Source organism: Artemia sp. Qi Xiang Cuo, chromosome 7 (assembly GCF_049724085.1).
Source record: "Artemia sp. Qi Xiang Cuo chromosome 7, ASM4972408v1, whole genome shotgun sequence".
NCBI classification, from domain to species: Eukaryota; Metazoa; Arthropoda; class Branchiopoda; order Anostraca; family Artemiidae; genus Artemia; species Artemia sp. Qi Xiang Cuo.
Window position 1 is genome coordinate 46731688 of NC_142800.1, and position 25225 is coordinate 46756912.

The 25225-nt window shown below is 34.8% G+C and overlaps 1 protein-coding gene across 31 annotated transcripts in view; it reads right to left on the reverse strand.

Moving 5' to 3' along the window:
- The window catches only part of Dscam1 (Down syndrome cell adhesion molecule 1), a 230432-nt gene that overhangs the window by 149254 nt on the left and 55953 nt on the right, over positions 1-25225 (reverse strand). For all 31 annotated transcript variants that reach the window (XM_089092328.1, XM_089092321.1, XM_089092325.1 and 28 more), the window contains exon 2: positions 11902-12086. In XM_089092328.1, the coding sequence (XP_088948454.1) occupies positions 11902-12086 (185 nt within the window). The remainder of the gene's footprint in view (positions 1-11901; positions 12087-25225) is intronic.

A 25225-nucleotide genomic window follows, 5' to 3' on the forward strand; every position in this document is an offset into this window, starting at 1 on the left:
TTTATTTTATTCGCTTTAATATTAAAATAGAATTATAGACATTTGAGTTAAAACTTAAAGCTTATCAATGAGCTTTTCTTGAAGTAGTATGAAAATACAATTCTTGTTATTTGAGGTGAAATTTATACCACGTCAATGATTTTTCTTTCTGGAGAGATGAGAGTCCTGTTCGTTTTGTTAGAGGACTTTTATTCGTAGACAAATATAAATTCAACAAGAACCAACGAGATCAATAAAGCAGAGAAAAATAATAGTATGTTATTAACAGAGAATAAAAAGTGAGTGAATTTTGTAATAGAGGAGAGAAGGGGTGTTCAGAAGATTCTCCGGTCTAAAATACCTTCAGGGTTGCTCTTTTTTTAATTCCATTTAAATAACACGGAGCCAAGCAGATTTAAAATGGCGAAAATAGACTTCTTATTTCGAGATGAAATTTATGCCACGTCAATGATTTTTCTTTCTGAAGGGAAGAGAGTCCTGATCATTTTGTTTGAGGACTTTTTTTTATAGACCAATGTAAATTCATTAAGAACCACCGAGATCAATAAAACATAGAAAATTAATCGTATATTATTGACAGAGAAGAAAAAGTGAGTGAATGTTGTACTAGGGGAGGGAAGTGGAATTCAAAAGATTTTCCAGTCTGAAATATCTTGAGGGTTTCTCTTTTTTTTAATTTCATTTAAATAACACGGAGCCAAACTCAAAATCAGAACCATGCAGATTTAAAATGGACTTCTTATTTTTTTTAGCTTTGTGTCCTACTCTGCTATAATATCTCAGCCTAAAGCCCCCCAAAAATGTAAAATAAATAACGAAAAGTAGTGGGGGCCCACTGGATTCCACGAGATTCATAGGGGAGCATACTATTGGAGCAACTAGCCCCTAAAGACTTTATTACGCATACCTGGGTCTTTTGCAATACTATAGTACAGCTGTTTGTTATGTAATGGTAAAGTGCACCACAAGCGTCTCAATTGTTTCAGCTCCATATCTATAAATTGAGTCAACTAAGTTTTTTTTTTGAATAATGAACAAGTACCAATTTGGGGTATATATTTGCACAATAGGGGAATAAAGGTAAGGTAAACCAACTTTACCCACTCACCTAATCTACAAATTATAGGAGTCCAATGCATTCTGTCACCCGTCATTTGTCTTTATGAATGTGAAACTGGCTTTCTTACATCTTAAATTTAGCAAACTTCTCGAGTGTGAACTGGATAATACGGAAGTACCGTCCAAGGCACTGAAGATTTTTTTTTAGTAACTGGATATACCTTATTTTATGCATAAATAATGTATCACCAGACATCCAAAATGTATTTTGAGCAATTCTGCAAAACAAATAGTTGAGAAATAACAGGAAAAAACGGTCAAACAAAAAACAGGTTGTCCCCAGATGGAATAGGTAGATTCATAAGGAAACATTCCAGATAAAGGGGAACTTTATGGAAGAGGGTAAAGGGTGAGGTTTTAAATAGATTGGGATGGAGGAGAAGCGTACATGAATGAATCTGAAACGAACAAAGCTTTAATTAAATATGTGAATCAAGATTGAAACAAAATACTGCACACATAAAAGTAAGGGTACTATCTCTTCCCCTCTCTGTAAAAATTCCAAACCTAGTGCGCTATAGGCACTTTACTGAAAATGAATTATGTTACAAATGTTTTCTTACATACTTATTACAACACTGAAAATAAAAATAAAATTACAGTAAAATAAAATTTTGAAAGTTTGTGTGTCACTGAAAGCAAATTATATTATAATTGTTCTCTTTTCCAGTTATTACAACATTGAAATAAAAATTACACTATTTAAATTTTATTTATTATAAAAAAGAATTTTACTTTGTCAATCTTATTTATTTAGATATCCAAATAGAAGATTTTACAAAAAATAGGGTTCAATTCCACTTTCTAGGACCATAATGAGAGAAAGATTGAGATGACTAGGGTGCGATCTGCAGACGAAGAATGTCAGATTGCCAAAGATTGTCCTTGAAATCCAACTGTCTAGGGTCAAACAAAAAACAGATCGTCTCCAGTTGGGATGAGAGGATGTCATAAGGAAATATTTAAGAGAAATGGGAACTTTCTGGCAGAGTGGTAAAGAGTGATGCTTTGAATAGATTGGGACGGAGGAGAAGCATACATAAATGAATAAAGAAATCTTAAAACGAATAAAGGTTTAATTAAATATATAAATCAAGATTCAAATGATAAAATATTACTACATACAAGAGTATGTGTACTCTCTCCTCCACTATCTGTAAATGTCTAAAATCTATTGCATAAATGGCCCTTGATTGCGGATTAAAGTTGATTTCGGATTAATAATGAATGTGCTCTCTTAGTGATGAATGAAAAATTTAAAGAAGTAGATATTCATCATCGGAATGTAAACTGTAATTTATAAAAGTACTCAACTAACCGATGGTATGCAACAGTGAAATTTATTAAAAAGCAAGGTTGGTATGAACGACCCATAATGCCATATTCTAGCACTGGAGTTAGTCTAAATTTTGTCCAGAGCGAAATTGCTACAGTGTGTGATTTTATGGATATTAAAGTTGTATTTGTGAACGGAAATGTTACCACTGATAAGTTACTGTTGAAGAAGAGTAAGGAGGATATCCGTCTTATGAATTTGGAAGACTTTGAATGTCCTAAATATCTTAATAAAATACATAATCCTGTGAACGAAGTCAGATTTTTTTCGCAATGGATGATGAATAACAAAATAGATATTAATGGAAAGATATCAATTAGGAACTCCAGAAATAACATAATTAGTTTAGATTCTAGTCGATGTATGGAATATTAGTGATGTGAAAACATTCAATTGAATTTTTTTCCATGTTCAATGATATTAACAACAAATAATGTTCTATGTGATGTCGTTACATTAAAAATATTTCTATAAATTATGATATTATGATTTTTTAATTTTTACAGCTTTTTTTCATGTTAATGGAATATTATTTTTCTTCGATAGCAACATTAATATATTTTTTTTTGCTCTCTAGCTTTATACCATATGTCAGTTATTAGGTTGCGGTATTCTTTGGACAGTGACGTTTCCAGATCAATGCTAGTTCATATTCCATGAATCATGAAGACACAAGACACTTAAAATCTAAAAAAATGATCCAAAACAAAGATTAACAGGAAAAAAAAGACTTGTTGTAAATATAAAATGAAAATTTGTCCCTTCTTCCATAATTTTCTTACTTCTGTTCTGAATTTTCCCATTTTTTTTTGTTTCACAGAAGCAAAACAAAATTTTCTTAAATTCTAAATTTTCCCATAGTAGAGAAAAAAAAGGTTCTTTCCAATTCTTAATTTTTCCACGCTCAACTTCTATTCTGAATCTTACTGTAGGTTATATTTTATCTACACGTCGAAACTGTTACCTATGTAAAAACAATTGTAAATTTAAAATGAAAATTTGTCCATTCTTCCATAATTTGCTTACTTCTGTTCTGAATTTTTCAATTTTTTTTGGTTTCGTAGAAGTAAAACAAAATGTTCTTAAATTCTGAATTTTCCATAGTAGAGAAAAAAAAGGGTTCTCTCTCCAATTCTTAATTTTTCCACAGAAGAGGAAAAATCTCAACTTCTATTCTGAATCGTTCCAAAGGTTATATTTTATCTACACGTCGAAACTGTTACCTGTGTAAAAACAATATAGTAATAGACAATGAAATTGCAGACAAAATAAAAATGTTCTAATATTTCAATGTCATATTCTCTTTGTTCTTGACAGCAAATACGTCATTTATTTGTATTACACAACTGCTATCATCTATTCTATTATAGTTATAGATTGCTACATAACTAACTGTTCTGACATCTATTCTGATTCATTTATAGATGGGAGCACAGATGATTTTTTTTTTAGCTAGGTGACACTATGTTAACGGATTTTACGTTAGGTTCATTAGGGTTCACTAAGAGCGCGCGCGCACTTTTACTGAACCCAAACGAACCTAACTTAAAATCAAAATAAAATTAAAAACAAATAAAATTTGAATAGTGTAATTTTTATTTTCATTTCAATACCTGGAAAAGAGAATATTTGTAATATAGTTCGCCAATGACGTGGTAGGCTTTACATTTTTACAATTACGGAAGGAGAGATTACCTAAATTCTGTTTATAGTAAAACTAAATTTGCCGTTAATAGTTTTGGGAAGAAAATAAGACTAAAATAAATATTTGGTATATGATGATATCAGCTGCTGAAAAAGCATATCATTTCAAAATTTAATTTTACAGTAAATTTCATTTTTTATTTTCAATGTTCTAATAAGGACGTAAGAAAAAAATTTGTAATGTAATTCACTTTCAGTGAAGGGCCATTTATGCAGTATATTTTAGACATTTACAGATAGTGGAGGAGAGAGTACACATACTCTTGTATGTAGTAATATTTTTTCATTTAAATCTTGATTTATATATTTAATTAAAACTTTATTTGTTTTAAGATTTGTTTATTCCTTTATGTATGCTTCTCCTCCGTCCCAATCTATTCAAAGCCTCACTCTTTAACACTCTGCCAGAAAGTTGCCATTTCTATTAAATATTTCCTGATGAAATCCTCCCATCCCAACCGGGGACGATCTGTTTTTCGTTTGACCCTAGACGGTTGGATGACAAGGACAATGTTTGGTAATCTGACATTCTTCGTCTGCAGAACGTACCCTAGTAATCTCAACCTTTCTCTCATTATGGTCCTAGAAAGTGGAATTGAACCCTATTATTTGTAAAACCTTCTATTTGGACATTGAAATAAATAAGATTGACAAAGTAAAATTCTTTTTTATAATAAATAAAATTTAAATAGTGAAACTTTTATTTCAATGTTGTAATAACTGGAAAAGAGAATATTTGTAATATAATTTGCTTTCAGTGACACACAAACTTTCAAAATTTTATTTTACTGTAATTTAATTTTTTATTTTCAGTGTTGTAATAAGTATGTAAGAAAAACATTTGTAATATAATTCATTTTCAGTAGTGCCAATAGCGCACTATGTTTTGAATTTTTACAGAGAGGGGAGGAGACAGTACCCTTACTTTTATGTGTGTAGTATTTTTTTTTCAATCTTGATTCACGTATTTAATTAAAGCTTTGTTCGTTTTAATATTCATTAGTGTACGCTTCACCTCCATCCCAATCTATTTAAATCCTCACCCTTTACCCCCTCCCAGAAAGTTCCCTTTTCTCTTAAATATTTCCTTATGAATCCTCCCATTCCATCTGGAGACAACCTGTTTTTTGTTTGACCGTTTTTCCCGTTATTTGTCAACTATTTGTTTAGCAGAATTGCTCAAAATACATTTTGGATGTCTGGTGATACATTATTTATGCATAAAATAAGGTATATCCAGTTACTGAAAAAAAACTTCAGTGCCGTAGACGGTACTTCCGTATTATCTAGTACACACTCGAGAAGTTTGCTAAATTTAAGATGTAAGACAGCCAGTTTCATATTCACAAAGACAAATGACGGGTGACAGAATGCATTGGACTCCCATAATTTGTAGATTAGGTGAGTGGGTAAAGTTGGTTTACCTTACCTTTACTCCCCTATTATGCAAATATATACCCCAAATTGGTACTTGTTCATTATTAAAAAAAAACAACTTAGTTGACTCAATTTATAGATATGGAGCTGAAACAATTGTGACGCTTCAGGTGCACTTTACCATTACATAACAAACAGCTGTACTATAGTATTGCACAAGACCCAGGTATGCGTAATAAATTATTTAGGGGCTAGTTGCTCCAATATTATGCCCCCCCCCCCTCTGGGTCTCGTGGAATCCAGTGGGCTCCCACTACTTTTCGTTATTTATTTTACATTTACAGGCTGAGATATTATAGCAGAGTAGGACACAAAGCTAAAAAAAAAATAAGAAGTCCATTTTAAATCTGCATGGTTCTGATTTAGAGTTTGGCTCCGTGTTATTTAAATGAAATTAAAAAAAAAAAACACTGAAGGTATTTTAGACCGGAAAATCTTCTGAATTCCCCTTCCTTCTCCTAGTACAAAATTCACTCACTTTTTCTTCTCTGTCAATAATATACGATTAATTTTCTATGTTTTGTTGAACTCGGTGGTTCTTAATGAATTTACATTGATCTATAAAAAAAAGTCCTCAAACCAAATGATCAGGACTCTGTTCCCTTCAGAAAGAAAAATCATTGACGTGGCATAAATTTCACCTCGAAATAAGAAGTCTATTTTAGTCCATTTTAAATCTGCATGGCTCCGTGTTATTTAAATGGAATTAAAAAAGAGAAACCCTGAAGATATTTCAGACCGGAAAATCTTCTGAATTCCCCTTCCCTCCCCTAGTACAAAATTAACTCACTTTTTCTTCTTTGTTAATAATATACGATTAATTTTATATGTTTTATTGATCTCGGTGGTTCTTAATGAATTTAAATTGGTCTACAAAAAAAAGTCCTCTAACAAAACGAACAGGACTCTCTTCTCTTCAGAAAGAAAAATCATTGACGTGGCATAAATTTCACCTCAAATAACAAGAATTGTATTTTCATACTACTTCAAGAGAAGCTCATCTATAAGCTTTAAGTTTTAACTCAAATGTCTATAATTCTATTTCTAATATTAAAGCCAATGAAATAACTCTACTTTTCTTAAATAAAAATGCTTGGCTATTTCTTTTCCATAAGTAAAACGTGAGTTTTAAATCCTTCCCTCCCCTCGTCTTAAAAAAAATATCATTTCCTATTTCTTTTCCATAGTGAAATGTTGAAGAAATTTTGCTTAAAAGTGAAACATGAAATGGGATTTGATGTTCATTCTAGTATATTCTTGGAATAATTTATTACGAAAATGGTAAGAAGTACATATATATATTTGTTTATAAATTATATAGCCCCACTAGATATTTACTAAATAATTCAATAGCTATGAAATTTATAACTATATCTTTTAATAAAACTATCTCTCTTCTACTTATATTCACTAAGCATAATAAAAAAGAAAACTCACCTTTTCCATAGAATCACTATAGTCCAAATTTCTTTCTTCAGACATAATTTATTCACTTAACTATTCTGCACCAGTCAAGTATCGTTAAACTAATGATAATATTATTATTGATTCTTCACCTTATATGTACATTTCAGAAGGTCATGGGTTTCCCCCATAGTCCCGGCTTTATATCAAGAAAAAATTAACCAATCACAATAGCTATTACTCAATAGAGATTTTCCCAAAAATCTTACAAAACCGAAAAATAAGTTAAGTAACTAGGTTTTCCCCCAAAGTCTTCCCTTGCTGAGAAACTAATTAGGTTTTCCCAAAATCTTAAACTATTCACAAACATGTTATGTAACTAAGGTTTTTTCCCAAGGTCTCTGTTGACAAAAACATTTCTTGGTTTTTCCCCGTGACCTTTAACTTGGGAATCAGGGACTACATACTCCCTATCAAAGGCCTATACCAGCACGCTTAATGGAAAGGCACTCCTCACTTATGTTACGTCATGTAACTTTGCAAAATGTGTCCTTCGTGCACGCAATGTCAGGTGGACTAGAGCCCTATCTAGAACTTTACGATACGTAAGTTTCCGTTGTGTGTTTAGCAGCAACAAAATGGAATTTCTGGATGAGCTGTTAATACATGTTGAAAACAAATTGATACTTTTTCTAAAAAGCCATTTGCTCTTGATCTTAGCTTGAATCCCAATCTCCATTCCACAATTTTAGTTTTTGAATAGTTTGATTATAATTGCGACGATTTTAGGCAAAGATTGATTTTATGGATTTTTATGTCAGCCTAGTGTGAGAACTTGTTTAAATGTGAGAGGCTATACTTAGTGCTACATAACTTAGCCATTTGCATTGAAAATTAAGTATGTAGTGTGAAAGCCGCTTTATACCGTTAGAAGGAGTGTTTCAGTCATTATTACTTTCCTATCCATAGCTGAACTTAGACAGAGAATTATGTAAATAAGACAATCTTTTTATTCAAGTGAGGCGAAGAGCTAAACCGAGGCTCAAACTACTCATAAACAATCGTGCATATGACCAAGGCAGTGGCCCCCTTGAGCCCATCCCCTGCTCCGTACACTAAAATTCAACTTTCTAAAAACAACAGTTTGAGAATAATGACTTATGTATGTTTATTTACAGTATGCAATAAAATTAGAATTCTTAACTATGAGGGAGCACCGTCAGGAGCACAGTATATATATTATAGGCAGTATGATCTTTCCCTATCTCACCCATTATAAAAATCCGGACCGAGGTGCGAGTGTTCCAGAGAACATATAAACATAAGCGACATTAGATCTTTTCACAGGTAGACAGGTCAGATTTCTCTTGAACGCGAAACTTGGCTTCAACGTTGGAACACTAAATTTTGAAGAAACTAATTTTAAATTAATTTATTCCAATACATACATGAAAATCGGCAATTAGTAGTGCAATATTATTATTAGATGTTTTTAGGAATTAAAAGTAGGTTTCGAAGTCTCAAGTTGGTTTCAAAGGCATTTTGAGAAAGTTTCTGCCAAAATACGTGTTCCAGGGTAATTGGACCGCTGATTGCAGATCAAAAGAGATGAGCTCTATGTGCGCGTTAATGCAAGATCAATTGGGAGGAGCTGTTTGTCTGCACCGAGAATGAAGAGCCAGAAATTATCCACGGTAAACTTACTGCTATATCTTTATACTGTGGTCAGGAGTGTGGATTTGGGGATGGGTAGGGAGCAATTGCCCCATAGATTTCTGCCTGCCTACCCAGGTTTTGAAAAATACCTTTTTAGGTACATACATTGAAAAAAATGAATAATACAGCAAAGATATCCCCCTCCTTTCAGATTAAAAACATAAATTAGCTCCTCCCCCAATATTTTCGTGAATTGACATCCCTGGAAGCTATCTCCATTAGGCTCCTACTTTTTAAATTTAAGTTCAACTCTTAATCATGATTCTTTGATATTTATAAGCCAACGTTTCCCGGTAAACACTAACGCTTCCGGTAAAAGTGGAGAAGTAACTCCTACCCCCTTGGACGTCCAGGTTTCACCCTTAGCAGGAATATACTTCTCCAAGTTAAGGAACGTCATTGATGAATCCCGTCCACGATTGTCATAAAAACCTCTAATGGAAATCTTGAAATTTTTCGGTCCAAAACTACCCGTTATGGGTCCTTAGGTACCCGTTTCCTCCCCCCAAAAAAGAATCACTGACCTTTTCCTTCAAAGCTGGCAAACGACTACGCAATACTACATAACTGCTAGTGCCAGCGGATAAACGGTCAGCAATAAACGTTCCTAGACTGCAGTACTAAACCGTTTCTTTTTGACAGTAGGCTACTAAACCAAATGACTACTTCGGAATTTTTGCTTGATAGTATTCTGACCCAATTCGAATTAAAATTGATGTTCCGTTGCACAGAATGACAGAAATCGGCAGTTTACACTTTACGCACGCATCCGTTACCATTGTTCCGCGGCAAAATGCAAATTTCTTATTTTTGTAGCTAGGAGCTAGAAACTTAAATTGTATGGTTCTCAGACATGTTGAATTTTATGATACAATTTTAATTAATAGCACATTTTTTGCGAGGTGACCATGCCCCTTAAAAAAAAAAATAAGAGAAATTTTCTTATAATTATAACTTTTGATGGTTAATTTTGTATTCATACATTTATATTTGGAATCAGGATAAAATAAATTATTTTTGTGTATATACTGTAATTTAAGTTCTGTATATTTGGCGCCTCGATTTCTATTGACAAGGGTGCTTTTTACTTGCCTTTCATTCTCATCAAGGATTTAATGCCTACAGCTTTGAGTACGGTAGCCTAAATTATACAAACTACATAAATTTTTAAAGCTGACAGTCCATTTCAACAAGGGATAAATAGGTGCTAATTTTTGCATAAATATGGAGCCAAATTTTCGTGACTTTAACTTGTCATGTGCTTTTAGTCGCACACAATTCTATGCACGCATAGAGGATACACTTGATTTTTGAGGTCATGGTTGCTGCATTCTAATAGCTCCTAATTAAATACTATTCTACAGAGGCGTAATTTCGTCAAAATCCTGGGGTGGGGGGGGGGGCAAAGTTAGAGCCAATTTTCCTAAATCAAGTGAAATAACAGTGAAAACTGATCTGTTTCTCGGGATACTTGAATTATACAGGCTTATCTTAATTTTGAAATTTTTTTTGCAGAAACTAAATTTCAGCTGGTGGCGGGGCAAACTTTGGTCTGGAGGGAGCAGTTGCCCCCTCTGCCCGATAGAAAATTACGCCCCTGCTATTCTACCTATTCCTTTTGTGGGTTGGTTTTTAGGCTACTATAATATTATATTAAGCTATTTCTTCTATTCAATAATAACAATCCAACTAAAAGCACACACTAATCAAAGGTTGATTAAGTCATAAGGGCAACTACAAACGAGTATATGACAAGAATGAAGTAAATTATTCATCTTATCTATTAATCACTGTATTGATTGCATTGTGGCTATTATTATTCATTAGTAACACCATAAATTTTTTTTAGTGTCTTGGATCAACCACTTAAGCCAAATCTCTGAATACCCTCAAGTGTTAAATACTCTGAAGCGGAGTTCCTACTTTCCGTTGAATTTTACTAGCCATAAATTTATTTCTATGAGATCGAGGAAAACACGTTAAATGACTTACACAGTGGCGCCACTTTGGAGAAGGAGAATTTGCTCCTCTAGATTTTTCGCCCACTTATATTTTAACAAAAATTCCTTGTATTTGCATTGAAAAAATACCCTTTTTAGTATTTTAATTGGAACAAATAGAAAAGAAAAAAACTGCCCCCCCCCTAGATTTTTGAAAAATTTCACCCTCTCCCCAACATTTTCACGAATTTGTGACATTGGGCTTACAGTATAAATTCAGATTGCCGTACAAAAATGAGCCAAGTTAAAAAAAAGGCTGTTAAAACATAAGATTCCCAGGTTAAATATCTTTGGATAAATGTCAGATTCAAAAGTGAAATATCGAAAGTTAAGACATCAAGTTCTTCTTCTAGGTCATTATACTCAAAAGACTGTTGCTAATCAGTTAAGATAAATTAACATCCTTTAGCTAATTATATTAAAATTATTTTTACCATGGTGTTCTGTCAAATGCTTGAGTTACTAAACTTTGATATTAAAATTCTCTAAATTGTTAATCAATTTGCTTTAATTTACCCGTGTTTTCTATTTCTTTTTTCTTTTTTTTTCTCTCTTCTTCATTTTCAATTTTTTGTTATTATGGTCCTCAACAAGTTCGCTTCCAGGATCTTTCTTATTATTGGTGTTATATTACATTTTTATTTGAATAAATTGGATGGAATTGAATTGACATCTACTATCAGCTACTGATTTGTTGTTGGTCCGCTATGCTTATTTTCATGTACTATTAACTTTATTTGCCTGGACGTTGATTGTAAAAGTAAATTATTGCCAAATCAGGAGCGAATGATTTTTTTATGTCGTTTGAGAGGCTATTGCACAAGCTGTTCAAAGATATTTTATGCACTTTATAGCATTAGCACAATCTTATAAGGCTGAGTTCACAGTTGTGATTTTTGTTGATTTTTTTGTTATTCTTTTTTGGTCATTTGTAAAATTTTCTTGTTTGTCTTTTTTGCTTGTCTCTTTTTCTTTCTTTTTTTGCATTGCCACTTCACCATTTTCAAGATTTTATATAGTGGGAAGAAAAACGTATTATTACATCAGTCGATTGGCAGCTATGGCAGAGCTACATTCATAATTTGGATAAACAACAAGATTCATCTAGAAACAACACCAATAGGAAATTTGTGACAGATTGTTTCATTATTATACATCTACAGTGATAAGTAAAAACAAACGAACCTGACGTAGTCCAGGTACGTCAGTAACTTTAGTACCATCTTGGAGTACCCAGATGATTTCCGGCTGAGGATTTCCTGTGGCGGCGCATTCTATTACAGTTCCAGTTGTATTAGAAAAATCGATTCGATTCCTAGGCTCAGTCAGAAACACAGGACCAGATGTTATGTCATCTCCAGATGTTATTCCTGAAAAATACATAAGCTCATTGCATACTGGAAGGTGGAAGGTTGGTTTAAGAATACAAATTTTACACAACAATAACGACAATGCTTTTTCATCGTGATCAGTTATATATGCGAAAGTACATACCAGACGGACAAGACGCGGGTCTTAATCCATGGGGAAGGGTATTAAAGGAATTCCAGATGAGAAGAGGGGGATGTTATAAAAAATGGAAAGACATATTTAGGCCCAAAACTTTCATACGGTGATTCCCCTTTTCCCGTATTTTGGTAAACAACTTAGACACATAATTGCACGACAGTAATACCATTTATAACCTCATGAAATGTCAACAAATAACGGGAAAATATTATATTTTTTTAACTTTTTAGAAGATCAAATTTAGGCGGTTTAACTTACCAGCTTTTATTTTTTTAATCATTCCTTTTTTCGCTATCTAGAAGATCAAATTTAGGTGGTTGAATTTGACAGCTTTTATCTTAAAGAGCATGGACGCTTACGGTATGGAGCAGATCAGGCATCCTAACCACCTTATAAAGCACCGTTCTTTTCTCAATTAGACAAATCTTTTTTTAATTAAACAGAAGTTCTAATTTTAGCGGGATGTGACACTAAATTAACATCTACCTTTTGGTAGAGGTTAATTATACCTTTTAGACCCCTGACAGAAGGAGATACGAAATTGATAGCACCAATTTCGGAACAGGAGATATGGGAGGCTATGAAATCAGCTAAAGAAAAAGCTACAAGTAGAGACGGAATTCCACTACGAGTATGGGAAAGGGCAAAAGAAGTATGCATACCAGTTTTAACTGTCGTTTCCAGCCACATAGGCCTATTGTTATTGTGCAGCTGGCCAATAGAATGGACAACATCTATAGCTGTACCATTGTATAAAAAAAGGAAACAGCAAAGAATTGTCGAATTAGCGACTGATCCAGATTTTCCCCATAGTTAGTAATATTTTTTGTAAGATAGTCGATAGTCAGCTAAGAAAATGGCTAGAAGAATTAGGGAAATTAACAGAGAAGCAGGGACAGTTTAGGAGAGAACGGGGTAAAGGTTTTTATTTTGCATAGTATAGTTAGAAAAGGAACCATGAAAAGAGGGGGTAGGATTCAGGTAGCGTTCCTGGGCGTAAGAAGGGCTTTTGATAATGCAATAAGAGCTATGCTAGTTAAGCGACTTCTGGAGATAGGACTGCCGGTAAGTTTTGCTAGATTAATTGTAGGAATATAGGCTACAGTTTAGTAGGTCTAGTTGTTTGAATACTAGGTAAGGTATCCGGGAGAATTTGGACAGGTTTAGGTTTAAAACAGGGATGCTCACTGTCACCGATTTTGTTCAACGTGTACATTAATGATATAGTTGATTTCTCTAAGGAGAAAAGCGCTGCGAAAGTACTGATAAGTGTTTCGAAGATATACATGCTTTTGTTTGCTGATGATATTGCTCTCATATCACAATCGGCAAAAGACATGCAAACATTACTAAACATGATGGAAGAATATTTGGATATGAAAGGATTAGACTTAAATTAGAAGAAAACGGTAATTGTAGTTTTTAGGAAAGTGGAAAATTAAGGAAAGATGATGAATTTAGATTTAAGGTGATTTTATAAAAATTAAAAGAGAATCCGTATATTTAGGAGTTAAGTTTTTTGGAATGGTAAGTATGCACAGGGTGTTAAGCATAGAGTACAGAAGGGAAATATATGTATGAATTTAATTTTTAAAAGTTAAGTTGGAAAGATTAGGGATTTTAACCTATGTTTTCTTAACTTCTTAGTCCCAAATCCCCCTCTATTACAACACTGTGAGTGGATTTAAGGACCCGAAAAACTCTTAAAATAATTCCTTTGCATTCTTTCCAAGTCCTCACTTTCTCTAAAACCCCACAGCTCACACCCGTAATGCATAATCAGGAGGAATTAGTCCTCCTGATTATGCATTACGGGTGTGAGCTGTGGGGTTTTAGAGAAAGTGAGGACTTGGAAAGAATGCAAAGGAATTATTTTAAGAGTTTTTCGGGTCCTTAAATCCACTCACAGTGTTGTAATAGAGGGGGATTTGGGACTAAGAAGTTAAGAAAACAACGGTTAAAATTTTAAGAAATAAAAATAGGCTAGCAAAACAAGCATATTTTAGTTTGTTGGAGGATGAGATAGAGGTAGGGTGGCCGCAGGAAATAAAGACAATTTTAGATGAAGTAGAATATTCGTATTTTAGGAACGAAGGTAGGGGATCGAATTCGGATAAAGCGCTTGATAAGGTAAAGAAAGGTTACACGAGCAAGGAATACAGCAAAGGCAGGCTCGGAAGGAGGCCTCAGAATCTCTGAGTCTGTATAGTACGGTGAAAGACACGCGGGGGAGGGGGGGAGAAGTTTATTTGGTACTTGTGTCATATAGCCACCACACTTAAGTTCTGTCGAGAAGTGAAATTTAATTAATGCTAATGAAATAAAACAAAATATGATGAAAATATAATACTTTATCAACCAAATTATGAAAACTACAACAAAGAATTATGGAAGGGGGAGTGAGCGCCAAGACCGCATTACATTAAATACGTAACCTAAACTAATTTCACCAAAATAGCAACTAAACATCTAATTAAAATATAGCTACGACATAGTTTCCCACCGAGCCGAAGCTAATATTGTCAGGTATAAAGACCATGAAAACCGGCTATTATCTCATAATCGCGATACAAGATCTTGAGTGTGGTGGCTATAAGACAAAAGTGCCGTTTATTTTAAGTTGGGGTTGAACGAGGAAGAAATAAAATGGATTTTGAATTTAAGGGGATGGTCGATTGAAATTGAGGAAAGAGAGAAAATTTATGGCTCATAGTGTTAACCCAGTCCTTTGTTCAATGTGTGGGGAAGATAATGAGGATATTTTTCATTTTTGGGGGAATTGTAAGGAATTGGCGGATCTGAGAAATAGAGTGTTTTTTCGTTAGTGTTGACAGGTAAAAGATGGGTGGAAGGGATTGTAGGATCACGAGTTAAAATGACATTAAGGGATCTGGGTAAGTATGTTGATGAAGGGCTGACACATCGTGAAAGATGTATCTCTTTATAAATAATTTCGTGAAGATTCATAGGTACGTTTTTCTTTTAATTTATTTGTGTTTTTTTTGTTTTTTTTGTGTTTCTGTTCTGTTTTTTTTCCTATGGCCCAATGGTTTTTTTTGGAAATACATAGCCTACATACATAAAAGTAGAGCCCCTTAGTATTTTCCCGGAAGGGAAGGAGGGTGGTCTGAAATGAGAAAACAAAGTTTTCAGGCCATAATTTTCATGTTTTCCTCGAAGAAAATAAATTCTTTTGACACGTCTTTTTCTTATGGGATGCCCCCTGCTGCCCCTCTTCTGCGTAGGAGAGCACACGAATGCAATAGTTTGTGCCACAGCAAAAAAAATTCCAACAATAAAAAGGGAGCTGTCATCCCAGAGCACAGACATTGCATGCCCAAATACATTTCACTAGTCCCGATGATAAAGAATTAGGAAGTAAATTCTATTACCCCTCCCCCGTATTTATCTGAAAGACTTTCAAAAGAAAGTTAGAACATATCGACCTAAGATGTAGTTTTTGAGGCTTCAAGTATCCCAGGCCCCGCACCGCCAAAACACCCAGAGATTTTCATCCAGCAGTTGGGATGCAACTAAACAGTAGTACAAACAAATTAAAAAGCCTCAAGTGAATCAACGTCAAATAAAGATTACATAGTTATTTATTAATAAATGTTTATTCTACATGGACTGCATATGGTATATGTTTAAGGCATATATGCGAATATCTTATAATAATAGTTTTATTCTAAATTGACTGCATATTAATTTAGAACGTATGAAGCCTACACACATTTTGCCAACGCAAGTTCTAGTGCCATTTTTTAGGCAACAAAAGAGGTTGCAACAGCAAAGTCTGGGCTTCTGCCATTTTGAAGCCAAAAAAAAGAAAAAAATGGCCCGGAGAGAATCAAGGCAATTAAGGGGGAAAACCTGACTTAGCCAATGGGTTGAGAACTGTCAAAAAACTCTTAGATAGCCTTCCAGTTTCAGTGCCCACAATGCCTCGCGGTGCCACACCCATCCTTATACATATATGCAGTCCATACAGATAAACGGCTATTTTATGTAATTATATTTGAACTTTATGTGACTGAGATGGTTCATTCCGGGCCCCATGAAGTTAAATCCCAAATTTCGGAAAGCCTGATTCTTCAGGCTGATTCAAAGCCTGGTCTTAAGCAACCCATCGGCTGCTACATCTTAGCTTTGCCGCTACAATGCTTCAGAATCTCTTCTTCCAACAGTCAGTGAAGTTCAAATCTTGTAAAACATTAAAAAAACAAGTCTTTTAACTGAAAGTAAGGAGCAGCATTAAAACTCAAAACCAACAGAGATTATTTCGTATATGAAGTGGTTACCCCCTCCTCAATACCTTGGTCTTTACGCTAAAGCTTCTAAAACTTTTAAAACAGCTTCCTATTCTAATTAAACGGCTCTTGTGTTTCAGGAGCCGTACTTAAAAACTGGGACAAACAGTCAAACTTTAGCGTCAAGGGCAAGGAATTGAGGAGGGGTGTAACCCCTTCATACACGGAATAATTTCTGTTCATTTTGAGTTTTTATGTTGCTCTTTACTTTCAGTTAAAAACTTTTTTTTCTGATCGTTTTTCAAATAATACCGGTAATTCTGGCTCACGCTCCATGAAAAATTCCCTCCCTTCACGGAAAACTCCTTCGTGGATATTTCCTTCCGCGTAAAATACGCCACCCTCTGGATAAAATTCCCTCTGGACGATTCTATCCTCTCTGAAAATCCCCCCCCTATAAAATATCTTGCGGAAAATTCAGCCTGAAAAATTATCCTTAGCATACTTTCATTTGAAAAAAGACCTTAATTTCGAATCGTTTTCCCGATCACTCCAAAAATTCCCCCTTCCGTCGAAATGTTTTCCCAGAAGTCCAAACACGCTAAAAAATAACCCCCCGAACACTTCCACAAGCAAAATTGAGTTGGCAAAGAGAAAGTAAGACAAATAAAAAGAATTTCGTAAAGGAATTCTGTCGAATCCCCCAGTGTAAAATTTTCCCAGGAAAATTCTTCAATCTCTGATACGCTGATTCTGATGGTGTGATTTTCATTAAGATTACTTGATTTTTATGGGGTGTTTCCCCCTTTTTTGAAAATCAGGCAAATTTTCTCAGACTAGTAACTTTGATGGGTAAAACTAAACTTGATGAATCTTATATATTGGGATCAGCATAATAAGCTAATTCTTTTGTTGTGTCTTTTGATATCAAAATTCCGTTCTTTTAGAGTTTCGCTTCATATTGAGCCGAGTCGCTCCTTACTTGCAGTTCCTACCACGACCTGTTTGATTCTGGGCTCTGACCAACTGATTCTTCGCCCTACAGCTACTTCAATATATTGCAACCGTCAGACTTTGAAGCTGGTGTTTGACAAAGATATTATCCATTGTTGCGATGGTATATGCATATCTGAATCTCAGAAAAAAAATTCTTGATCTACACAATACTAAATTTTATACTTTTTCTCAGTTTTGTTACTTTAGTAAGGAGCTTTCTGTCCCGGGAGGTCCTTTTATATAAATGCATTTTATGAAGCTGCTCTTTATTAGTTTCTTCCGTGGGTCTAAGAGGGGTGTATAGATGGTGTATGACACTGTTCTTTATCGGTTTCTTCAGTGGATCTACGAGGGATGTAGTGATGATACATCATTGTCATCTATCTCCATCTTCTTAAACTATTAGGAAGATACCTATGCCATATCAAAGAAAGACCGTCAGATGGTTGGCTTCGTCAAAATACGCAAGTCATGCCTCTCTGGTAATTTAACACAAAACTGACAAAATCAGTGCCTAGACTTTCTTAAACACCAGAACCCAAAGGAAACAGCATTGTTTCCAGAGGAAGAATCAACTGACGAGTGTCACAATCTGCAACATACGAAGAGGGTGGACAGCAATTATAGTTGCCATTGTTATGGGAGTCACTCATAGAGCCAGGGCGAGAGCTAATAACAGCATTATTACGGATGGGCCTCTCATCGAACTTACGAAAGACTACACCCACAGGTCAGAGCTAAAGGGTTAGAACCCTGCCTAAGTATAGCCTAGGCCACTTTATCTTAAACAAATAGCATGACTCAACTTCCGCCTAAGGCCACTCCTATTTCATTTGAAGCTTTGAAGACGTTTTCCTTGAAGCTATAAAGACAAATTCAACTATTAGAACATGAGAAGAAGTTGGTGTAAGCCTTGAAACAAACATTTTAAAAGTCATCATGCCGGGAACTGACTATTGCCTATGGTGACTCGTGACTATGGTCTATGATAATTTGGAGTCTTACACTGACACCAGAGCTTTGGCTACTCGTCTGATTCCTGCTTACAATATTTGATGCTGATTAAGCTACTATTGCAGCAATGGTCTTTTGGAGCGACACCGCGGATAGAGGAAACATTAGAACCATATTGTACTGATTCAACATTTTTCTACTATTGTACGTAAGATTACATCACACGCCACAATCCCATCCGACATGTGAGGCAGATGTAAAAACCAGAAAGGGTGTTTTGACGTAGAACTAACAAAGACGGAAAGTGTCAATTTCCGCATTGACAACACTATAAGACGAAATAATGGTCAAAAGATCAAAGTGTGAGAAACACAAGGCGGATATCTGTTTCAGATCGGCAGTAGTAAAAAGCGGTAAAAAGCAACTGAAAATTGCATTATGTCAGCATGGAGAGCATATTTCATTGTGAGTTGACCATTTAGAAGTGAGATTTTTTGAGAAGTGAGATCCATTGAGAAGTGAGATTAGAAGCGAGAATCGATATTTTATAAAGTTAGGAAGATCTTTTCACAGCTTTGTCACCAGCATTTGTCAGCAGCAACGCTCGTGTCCGATAACGCTCATCGAGCATAACTTTAGTGATACTGATCACATTTGAATATCAAAATAAAAGTAGAGTTGTAAAAAAGCGTCTTTCAGAGCACGTTATGGTTGATGAAATCATAAAGTATAACACATTTAGACATAGCGTAAAGAACGAGGTAATGAAAATATTCGTAATATTTTCATATATTCCCCTCATATTCGTAATAATTTGTATTCATTAAGTTTTAATGTTGTTTTTTTATATTTAATATTTGATCATTTTTTAAATGATGCTGGGAAATCCGGTAATCATAGCCAGCCGTAGCCAGCGCAATAGCGAAGCCTAAGTAAATAACGATGCGGGCACAATGTATTGTTTTTTTTTTGTTTTTTTTTTCGTCTTAGACCAGGGTACTTCGTATGGAAGGAGCTGTCGTAGAAACTTCGAAAAGGGCTCATTCGATTGGAAACAGGAGTAGCTTGTGCCTTTTTTAATAGTCGAAAATGATTGGAAGGCAACTAACACCCCTTCCATACCCACTATTTGCCAAGACACATCTAATCAAAATTTTGAGATAGCCATTTTGTTAAGCGGAGTTGATATCCAGATATAAATTATGTTTCTGAGGAGGACACTCCCCCAGAGCCCTCAGGGCCAGGGTTGAAAATTATGCCCTGGGGGCATATAAGGTTTTTATTGAAAGCTTTGTCGTAGAAACTTGAAAAGGGACTCATTCGATTGGAAATTCAAAGGGATAGTGCCCTTTTTAATAGTCGAAAGTGATTTGAGGGCGACTAACCCCCCTCTCACGCCACATTTTCCCAAAACACATCAAATCAAAATTTGTAGATAGCCATTTTATTCAAAGTAGTTAGTTTTAAAAATTAGGTCATTGAGGTCATTGAGGATGAGGATAATTAGGTCATTGAGGATGATTCATTGAGGATGAAAGGCTTGTGCCCTTTCTAATAGTCGAAAGTGATTGGAGGATAACTAACACCCCTCTCACACCCACAATTTCCCCAAACACATCCAATCAAAATTTTGAGATAGCCATTTTGTTCGACGTAGTTAAAAAGGCTGAAAATTATGTCTTTGAGAATGACACTCCCCCAGAGCCCTCAGGGCAGGGGTTGTAAGTTATGCCCTGGGGTAATATAAGGTTTTTTTTTATACAAAGCGTTGTCGTAGAAACTTCAAAAAGTAGTCATTCGATTGGAAATTGAAACGGCTAGCACTCTTTTTAATAATCGAAAGTGATTGGATGGCAAGTAGCCCCCTCTTACGCCCACCATTTCCCCAAACACACCCAATCAAAATTTTGAGATAGCCATTTTTTTCAACGTAGTTTAAAGGCCCGGAAATTATGTCTTTGAGGATGACAACCCCCTCACAGCCCTCAGGTCTCAGGTCAAGGGTTGTAAGTTATGCCCTGGGGCATATAAGGTTTTATAGAAAACGTTATCGTAGAAACTTCAAAAGGGCTCATTCGCTTGGAAATTGAAAGGGCTAGTGCCCTTTTTAATAGTCGGAAGTGATTGGAGGGCAACTAACCCCCCTCTCACGCCCACTATTTCCCCAAACACCTCCAAATTAAAACTTTGAGATAGCAATTTTTTTCAATATAGTTGAAAGTTCTCAAAATTAGGTCTTTGAGGATGACCCCCCCCCCCCAGCCCTCAGGGCAAGGGTTGTAAGTTGTGCCCTGGGGGCATATAAGGTTTTTATTGAAAGCGTTGTCGTAGGAACTTCAAAAGGGCTCATTCAGTTGGAAATTGAAGGGGCTAATGCCCCTTTTAATAGTCGAAAGCGATTGGAAGGCTTGACATTTTTATAGTAAAGATCGATGTGGGTACAATGTATTATTATGTTTTTCTTTCTTTTTTTTTTTGTTTAGACCACGGCACTTCGTATCGAAGGAGTTGTCGTAGGAACTTCGAAAAGGACTCATTCGATTGAAAATAGAAAGGGCTAAAGCCCTTTTTAATAGTCGAAAGTGATTGGAGGGCAATTAGTCCCCCTCCCACGCCCACCATTTGCCCATTATGTTTAAAAACTAAATGTTGCCTTAAGATTAAATGCAAATGCACTGTGTTAATGCTAATTCCCAATAAGCCATCTCAGTAGTATCCCAATAAGGACTGAGGGTATTATGTTCAAACTTTCGAGGCTACTTCTGCTCTTAAAATTTAACCAAATTAAAATAGCGTAAGTGTATCGAAGCTATCAAAGAAAGTAAACAGATTTTTTTGCGAATGGTATCAAGTTTTATTTTTCAGGTCAGCTAGAGGAGGTATAAAACTAAATTAAACACTTCTATTTGTGTCCAGATTTTTAAAAGAGTTTATATTGTTAAAAACTGCTGAAAACGAACGGAAATTAATTAAAAAAAACTTTTTCCACAAAATAAGTTTTTCAAAGAAAAGTAAAGAACTCCATTAAACCAAAAATGAGCAAAAATAAAATCAAATAATGTACCAAGCGTAAAACTACCACAAATCATCATCGATAAATAAATGAAACCCAAAACGAACAGAAATTACAATAAATAACCGAGTCAAACTCAAAACGAGCAGAAATTAACACGAGTTGGGCAAAACCCTATGCATTCCCAAGGCCAGATCATAATTTGCACTTTACTGACAAAATATAAATGTTTTTACTTTTATAACTTTAATAAATCAAATAATATTAACATTTTATTACTAAATATTGATTTTCAAGATGGAGGACTATGAACCTCCAGTTATAGATCTTAGACCACACACACTTTATAGTTATCTCAGAATTTTATCTCAGGTATTTTGGCCCTATTTGAAAAAAAACTGATAATTTGCAGCACAAAATGATGAGAATGTCACTTTGGTGTGGTGCAACTTATTTTCTTACTTAATAGAGCTTTTTTTCGAATGAACCATATCCCAATATTCTACGACCACTAGTCTTATAGGATAACCCTGGAGAAAAACAAAATAAAAATGATTTTCAATTTTGATCAAGGTGGAGGACTTTAAACCCCCATTTCGAGATTTTTAAGAATGACAATTTTAATGATCTGTTTTTTTCTTTCGATTTGAGGGGTTTCAAGCTCGTTATAGAACTTGCCAAAGATTTCTTCTCGTAATTATATATTACTAGTCAGATTAATCTGGATGAAAATTACTATTTCCAAAATAACGCTATTTCAGAAATGTATGCAGTTTCCTTAAAACCTCGTTTTCCAACTTAGCTACAATGGGTGGTGGTTCGCTCTTCAACTATGTTGAAGCTACTGCTAGAGCTGTAACCACGATTTTAAATTGCGCAATTTTTCAGGGACATTAACCTAGGTTATGTTAGCTGTTATTTTCTCAAGAACGCTAAATGGTAGAAGATTTTATCCTCGACAAAACTAGGCGGAGTTGGTTGTGCTTGAATATTCAGAGTTGGCTGTGCTTGAATATTCTATGATAACGAAACGAACACAATATGTTGTAGAGATATTGGTACTTGTCGGTTATTGGAAACACACCCAAAAAGTGAAGTTAGGTCAATCCTAATAAAAAATAACAAAACACGACGACAAAATAATACTTTTTAAACAAAATATGGACACCTAACTCAACCTAACGTAACATAGCCCCCACCCCTAATGTGCAAATATATAGCCCAAATTATTTAAGTCCAATGCATTCTGTCTTAAGTCCAGTGCATTGTATCATCCATCACTTATTTTTGTAGCTATGAACCCGGTTTTCTGAGATGTAACCTAAGCGTAATTCTTGAACGTGTTTCCAATAACCGACAAGTACCGAGATATTCTCTAGTACAATGAGAATTAAAACGAGTAGGATAAATACTTCCTTGTAAACGAACGTATTATAGCACGTTCAAGGGACATATTCAGGAAAAAAGAATTTAAACAAACAAACAAAAAAGTTCTGAATTTCCTTGTTCAAACAATATAAAAATCACTTTCTCCAGCAAGATTATGGAGAAGAATTTTATAATTAAAATTACTCTATTGCGTAATAATATGGTAAGTCTTTCGAAATTCAAGGAAAATGAGGAAACTTCAAGGAAGTTTGGCAGTTTGTCCAAAAATACAAAATGGTGTTTGGTTTGCTTTCCTCGCAACTTATCTCAAACAGTTTGTGGTAACGAACAGTAAGTAAGGAGCGATGCAGCTCAATAGTAACCGAAGCTCTAAGAAGCAGAGTCTTGATGAAAATAGATACATTAAAAGAATCGAATTTTGACACTGATTCAAAATATGTAAAACTCATCTAATTTAATGTTACCCATCATAAGTTTCGAGTCAGTGAAAATTTGCCCATTTTTTGAACAAGGAGGGAACAGCCCCAAAATATCAATTGATCTTACTGATAATAACACCATCAACTTCAACATACCAGAGAACCCTACTGTACAGGTTTCAAGCTCCTATGTATTAAAAATGTGGAATTTTGCATTTTTTCTTTTCTTTTTTTTTTGCCGGAAGAAAGATCATGGATACGTGTTTATTTGTCTGTTTTTGTTTTCCCAGGAGTGATCTTACCGAACTAGTGATCGTAGAAGATCAGGATAGGGCTAATTTGACCGGAAATCAAAAGTTCTAGGGCCCTTTTAAAGTGACCAAAAATTTTGGAGGACAGCTCATTTTCTTCCTAAAGTCAACCGATCAAAATTTTGAGACGACCATTCTTTCAGCATAGTCAAAAAATCTAATCACTGTCTTGTTGAGGATGACTTGACCCCCCACAGTGCCTGAGGGAAGGGCCGCAAGCTAAGAACTTTAGCCATTATTTACATACAGTAGTTTATAGTATTGGTTATTCGGAAGTATACAGACATTTTTCAGGGTAGATTTTTCTGGTTAAGGGTGGGGGGGGGAGGGTTACGCAGGAGGATTTTTCCATGGAGGAATTATTCGTGGGGGAAGGGAAATTTTCATGGAGGGGAGCCAGATTTCCTAGCATTGTTTGAAAACAATCAGAAATTAAATAAAAAACAAGTTTTTTCAACTGAAAGTAAGAAGCTACATTAATACTTAAAACGAACAGAAATTATTGCGTATATGAGGGGTTCACCCTCTCCTCAATACCTCGACCTTTACACTTACGTTTTTACAGAGTTTTTAAAAGAGCTTATTATTCTAACGAAACGGCCTTTGTGACTCAGGAGTCATTCTTAAATAAATGAAACAAAAAATCAAACTTTAGCATAAAGAGCGAGGTACTGAGGAGAGGGTGACCCCCCTTATAGACGTAATAATTTCTGTTTGTTCTAAGTTTTAATGTAGCTCTTTAATTTAAGTTGAAAAAACTTGTTTTTTTTGTTTTGTTTTTAATATCAGGTAGGCACGTATACTCCGCCTCTTTTTTTGCAAATAAGGCTTGGCAAAGCGGCAAAGAAAAATAAGACGAATCATATGAATAGAGCACACATAAAAAACTGTAAATAGTACAAGATTTCGTCCATTTCCTCTCCCCTGCCTTTCCGATGTCAGACAACTATTTCAACTTCCATGGCATTTTTGTCGAAAAGCAAGTTTAACCATGGGAAAGATCTTTCTGGGCCTTCTCAGCATTTTTTTTCCTTTTGAAAAGGGTTCAATCAAATCCTCAAAATCTCTTTGGTTCGGTCAATGATCATGCAGTGATCATTTAGGGAATGATCCTAGATGTATCAACTTGGCGCCATATCGTCCCATAGGCTTTGTTGTTCTTTTGGTAATATGTATCAAAATAGCCCTTTATACCGGAATAATTCCACATCGAACCAGCAACTACCCTTGCTTTGTACCTTAACCACAGTGATATTGCTTACGTACAGGGTCCCAATGAGTTTTTACCCCAAATGATTGGATCTTCACGAGAGCTTTTCTATAAGCTGGATCACATGTTTGTTCATAATCTATCAAGCTTGGAACTACGGTGCTATGCCAGTTCAGACAGTAATGAATTATTCATCAAAGCCTGGCTATTCAATTAACATATTTCCTCCCTTTCTTAAAGTCAAACCGTTCTTCTCTTAAACATAGTCTGTATCAGCTCTTAGTCAAAGAAGCATCATTATGCTAACTTGCTTCCATATAAAATAAAGCTACCGCCCCTACATTTCCCTTTCTTCATATTTTTTTTAAAAATAAAATTATCTCTGCTGGTAACTGTAGGAAATTGGGTCTTATTACTCCGGTGAAAAAGAAAGGTAACAAGCAAGATTTTGGTGACGT